General features: G+C 39.4%; 1 protein-coding gene across 1 annotated transcript; it reads left to right on the forward strand.

The window, feature by feature from the left end:
* Positions 1-4659: 4659 nt before the first annotated feature.
* On the forward strand, positions 4660-5992 carry LOC123733415 (uncharacterized; the record flags this gene model as incomplete). The annotated part of the gene is made up of 4 exons (XM_082972439.1): positions 4660-4951; positions 5116-5454; positions 5575-5717; positions 5845-5992. Coding segments are annotated over 4 exons (882 nt in total), but the record flags the coding sequence as incomplete, so codon positions are not given.
* Between the last annotated feature and the right edge of the window lie 317 nt (positions 5993-6309).

Raw genomic sequence — 6309 nt, forward strand, 5'->3', positions numbered from 1 at the left:
AAAATACCACTACTGGTCAAAAGATATTCAAATAACATAATCAGATCAAATTCACTAATCTGAACTACTCCACAAAGAAACATTATTGTACCCTTATCGTCATTCTGTCTTCTCATTGGTTCAAATTACCAATGTGTCTAAGAACTTTAAACTCCATCATCATTATCAGTTATACAAATTTCCTTAAAACCAGTATTACAAATGCCCTTAAATTCATCATCCAAATGGCCCTCCCATGAGGCTGATCAGACCACAAAGGGGTGCCATGATAGAGGTCAAAAGTCATACCACCCTTTCAAAACGGTGTTTCTTATTATATTAGACAAATTAAAGAAAAACCATCAGACATTTTATACATGTTGGATCCCAGGTTCCCAGACCATTCCCTTATCACATATTTAATTAAAACTCAGAAAATAAAACTTCAATGATTCCATGTGTGTGTGTAACTTCTAAGATTCCATATGTGTATATACCCCTTTAAGGAATCGTGGCTTCTAGGAAACATTCCACAGAGAGACAATGAAGCGCTCTTTTTCCCCAAAAAAAGCATTTCATTAAACTACACCGATTCAGAAACCCATAAGTTGACTACAAACAAAACCTAATAATGATGATAATTTCACTGTACTTCAAATCTATGAACCTCCCCTACTTAACCTCTCTGGGCTAGGCGGGACGAAATCGTCCCACCTACGCAACAGCCAGTGTAATCCCGTGGCGCGATTTTCAAATACCTTAGAAATGCTATTACTTCAATTTCTCAAACATATGACTATTTTACACCATTTTAAAGACAAGACTCTCGTTAACCTCTATGGGCTAGGTGGGACGCTAGCGTGCCACCCGTGGTGCACTCCATCAACAGCAGGTGCATTTCAAGAGCGGCAAATTTGAATCCAAATAAATGTCAAAATTCAAATTTTTCAAACATACAACTATTTTACACCCTTTGAAAGATAAACATCTCCTTAATCTAACCACGTTTTACGATTTCAAAAAGGTTTTACGGCAAAAGCATAAATTTAGAGTATGTTAGGACAGTACATTTACAAGAGTTGTGTGTAATGTTTTGTCAAGTCAAAGACAGGGTCACCAAAACCATAAAACCAGCTAAAATGATGCACTAACCTTTTACAATCTCCATCAGATGACACTCCTAGGACATTATGTTAGACAATGCATGCATTTTTAGTTCTATCAAGTTCATATTTATATCCAAAAACAGCGTTTTACTATGGCATTGATGTTGAGGAAATCGTTTCCCTCCAATAACCGGCAGTCAAGTCAGCGTCACAAATTAAATAATTCAAATTAGAAAACATTGGTAAAATATTATATTGTCATTTAAAGAATTATAGATTTACATCTCTTGAACGCAATCAACTTGCCAGATTTAAAAATAACCTTACTGGGAAATCACACTTTGCAATAATCTGAGCACTGCGCCCAGAAAAATACGCGTTGCGATACAGACTAGACGTCATGTTGGGGAGATCTAAAATCGAAAATACTATGTAAATAATCCATTACCTTTGATTCTCTTCATCAGATGTCACTTCCAGGTATCACAGGTCCATAACGAATGTAGTTTTGTTCAAAAAAGCTCATCATTTATGTCCAAAAATCTCCGTCTTGTTAGCACATGATCTAAGCCAGCCGGACTTCTCGTCATGAACGAGGGGAAAAAATATATTTACGTTCGTTCAAACATGTCAAACGTTGTATAGCATAAATCATTAGGGCCTTTTTTAACCAGAACATGAATAATATTCAAGGTGGACGAATGCATACTCTTTTATAACGTATTGGAACGAGGGTACCCAACATGAACTCGCGCGCCAGGTGTCTAATGGGACATCATCGTTCCATGGCTCTTGTTCGGTCAGATCTCCCTCCAGAAGACTCAAAACACTTTGTAAAGGCTGGTGACATCTAGTGGAAGCAATAGGAAGTGCCAAAATATTCCTCAGCCCCTGTGTTTTTCAATGGGATAGGTTTAAAGGTAATACAACACATCAGGTATCCACTTCCTGTCAGAAAATGTCTCAGGGTTTTGCCTGCCAAATGAGTTCTGTTATACTCACAGACACCATTCAAACAGTTTTAGAAACTTTAGAGTGTTTTCTATCCATATATAATAAGTATATGCATATTCTAGTTACTGGGTAGGATTAGTAACCAGATTAAATCGGGTACATTTTTTTATCCAGACGTGCAAATGCTGCCCCCTAGCCCTAACAGGTTAATCTAACCACACTGTCCGATTTCAAAAAGGCTTTACAACGAAAGCAAAACATTAGATTATGTCAGCAGAGTACCCAGCCAGAAATAATCAGACACCCATTTTTCAAGCTAGCATATAATGTCACATAAACCCAAACCACAGCTAAATGTAGCACTAACCTTTGATGATCTTCATCAGATGACAACCCTAGGACATTATGCTATACAATACATGCATGTTTTGTTCAATCATGTTCATATTTATAGGAGGTCAGAGACCTGGCCATGTGGTGCAAGGACAACAACCTCTCCCTCAACGTGATCAAGACAAAGGAGATGATCGCGGACTACAGGAAAAGGAGGACCGAGCATGCCCCTGTTCTCATCGATCGGGCTGTAGTGGAGCAGGTTGAGAGTTTCAAGTTCTTTGGTGTCCACATCACCAACAAACTAACATGGTCCAAACACACCAAGACGGTTGTGAAGAGGGCACAACAAAATCTGAAAAGAGGGCACAACAGACTGAAAACATTTGGCATGGGTCCTCAGATCCTCAAAAGGTTCTAACGCTGCACCACCGAGAGCATCCTAACTGGTTGCACCACTGCCTGGTATGGCAACTGCTCGGCCTCCGACAGCAAGGCACTACAAAGGGTAGTGCATACAGCCCAGTACATCACTGGGCCAAACTTCCTGCCATCCAGGACCTCTATACCAGGCGGTGTCAGAGGAAGGCCCTAAACATTGTCAAAGACTCCAGCCACCCTAGTCATAGACTGTTCTCTCTGTTATCGCATGGCAAGCAGTAACAGAGTGCCTAAGTCTAGGTCCAAGAGGCTTATAAACAGTTTCTACCCCCAAGCCATAAGACTCCTGAACATCTAATCAAATGGCTACCCAGACTATTTGCATTGTCCCCCCCCTCTTTTACCCTGCTGCTACTCTGTTTATTATCTATGCATAGTAACTTTAATAACTCTACCTACATGTACATATTACCTCAATTACCTCGACACCAGTGCTCCCGCACACTGACTCTGTACCGGTACTCCCTGTATAAAGCCCTGCTATTGGTATTTTACTGCTGCTCTTTAATTATTTGTTACTTTTATTTATTTTCATTTTTTTGTATTTTTCTTAATGGGCTACGGGGGCAGTATTGAGAATTTTGAAAAAAATATGTGCCCATTTTTAACTGCCACCTACACCAACTCAGAAGCTAGGATATGCATATTATTACCAGATTTGGATAGAAAACACTCTGAATTTTCTAAAACTGTTTGAATGGTGTCTGTAAGTATAACAAAACTCATATGGCAGGCAAAAACCTGAGAAAACCTGAGAGAAAAAAAGAATTTTGTGGCTGTACAATTTTTTTTAATCATTGTTTAATAGATACCACAGTGAGAAAGGATTCATTTCGCAACTCCTACGGCTTCCACTAGATGTCAGCGATCTTTATAAAGTTGTTTGAAGCGTCTATGATCAACAGAGACCGGATGACAAGGAAGGGAAGTTGACCTCCCTGATGTTTCACGTTAAAAATGGCTCTAAAGATTGATGCTAAACAACGTTTGACATGTTTGAACGAACGTAAATAGATTATTTTTTAAACTTTTTTAACTTTTCGCCGTGACTTCCCACCCCCCGCCCGCACTACTTTTGAGTAGCCACCGAAGCGCTAACAACATGGAACAACTTGGAGTTATTTGGACATCAATTATGAACTTTGTCAAAAGAAACCACATTTGTAGTGGACCTGGGATTCCTGGAAGTGCCAATGGATGAAGATAATCAAAGGTAAGGGATTATTGACGATAGTATTATTGATATTAGCTGGTTACAAGATGATGCTAACCTATATAGCCTAGCCTATTGTTCTTAGCACAGCACCCGGTTTATTGCAACTTGTGATTTCCCAGTAAAGTTATTTTGAAATCTGGCAATACAGTAGCATTTACGAAATGATAAACTATTATTATTTGAATCACAATATTATAATTTACCAATGTTTTCGAATAGTAATTTTGTAAATTGTAACGTTGTTCACCGGAAGCACTTCAGAGAAGAAAAAAATCTGAATTTCACGCTACTGTAAAATGCTGTTTTTGGATATAAATATGAACTTGATGGAACAAAAAATGCATGTATTGTATAACATAATGTCCTAGGAGTGTCATCTGATGGAGATTGCCAAAGGTTAGTGCATAATTTTAGCTGGTTTCTGCTTTTGGTGACGCCTGACCTTGAATTGAAAATGGATGTTTGTACTTTTGTGGCTATGTACTGTCCTAACATAATCTAACTTTATGCTTTTGCCGTAAAGCCTCTTTGAAAATCGAACAATGTGGTTGGAATAAGGAGATGTTTATCTTTTAAATGGTGTAAAATAGTTGCTTGTTTGAGAAATTGAAATTATTAGATTTTTGATGTTTTGAATTTCCAGCCTTGTTAGCAATCCCGTCTCGGGGTTCATTGCTAACCTGTAGCCCCAACAGGTTAAAACACCTGTTGGATACGGCGCATGTGACAAATACAATTTTATTTTATTTATTTGTCCCAATCGTGGATGATACAGTAAAACACATTACCAAATACCATACTTTAATAATTTGTGATTCAGTACATTTCCAGTGGTGGAAGAGACCCTCTGGAGTAGCTGCAGTGTGTCTGGGGCTGCTGTGTGTTCTCCTACTGACTGGGATCATAGGCCTGTCTGTCTACTGTAAGTTTAGTATTTTGTCACTGAGACTTAAGTAGAATACTTAATCATCCTTAATCATCCTTAATCATCCTTAATCAACCTTAATCATACTTAATCATCCTTAATCATCCTTAATCATCAATGGTGTGGTAGTTACATGTTTGATTAACTTTTCCCTTTTACAGATGGAGTAATTGGTCATCACGACTCAACAGAGAGAGACCAGCTACAGGCCAGTTACAGCCTTCTGACTAAAGAGGGAGACCAGCTACAGACCAGTTACAGCCTTCTGACTAAAGAGAGAGACCAGCTACAGACCAGTTACAGCCTTCTGACTAAAGAGAGAGACCAGCTACAGACCAGCAGTAACACCCTGACTAAAGAGAGAGACCAGCTACAGACCAGCAGTAACACCCTGACTAAAGAGAGAGACCAGCTACAGACCAGCAGTAACACCCTGACTAAAGAGAGAGACCAGCAACAGAAAGAGAAAAATGATCTCATGAGAAAGTTCTCTAATCTGAGTGAGTTTACCTAATAAATGATCATAACATCATATATCTAATATGCAGTCAACTTGTGTTTCTATTCTAAAATAATAGGTGCAGAATAATAAGATGGAAATTCATGTTTTTGTCTTGTAGAACAAACCTGCCCTAAAGACTGGAAGAAGTTTGAATCCAGTTGGTACTTCCTGTCTACTGAGACTAAAACCTGGGGGGAGAGCAAAGATGACTGTCTGGAGAGAGGAGCAGACCTGGTGATCATCAACAGTGATAAGGAACAGGTGAGAGAGAGAGAGAGATATGGCGGGGGGGTTATGATCAAACATCCCTTGGTCAGTAATGTATCTTCCAGTATTTAACACATGTAGTCTATAGTAGTTGACAATATCAGCTCTTTCTCACCAACAGGAGTTTCTCTTCCACCTCAACAAGGGTTTCTGGATTGGTCTGACTGACACTGTTACTGAGGGGACCTGGAAATGGGTGGACGGCAACCCACTGACCACCCCAAAGTAAGAGACTACTGCTCTAACAACTCTGACCACCGTGTAAGGGGTAGGACTGATTCTGTGTGTTGTTCATACTCTAGGTCCTGAGAGAGTGGTCAGTCTAGCTCTGTATTGTTCATACTCTAGGTTCTGAGAGAGTGGTCAGTCTAGCTCTGTGTTGTTCATACTCTAGGTTCTGAGAGAGTGGTCAGTCTAGCTCTGTATTGTTCATACTCTAGGTTCTGAGAGAGTATCCAGTCTAACTGTATTGTTCATACTCTAGGTTCTGAGAGAGTGGTCAGTCTAGCTCTGTATTGTTCATACTCTAGGTTCTGAGAGAGTGGTCAGTCTAGCTCTGTATTGTTCATACTCTAGGTTCTGAGAG

This window comes from Salmo salar, unplaced genomic scaffold (assembly GCF_965601325.2).
Source record: "Salmo salar unplaced genomic scaffold, fSalSal1 ptg000691l, whole genome shotgun sequence".
In the NCBI taxonomy this organism is placed as follows: Eukaryota; Metazoa; Chordata; class Actinopteri; order Salmoniformes; family Salmonidae; genus Salmo; species Salmo salar.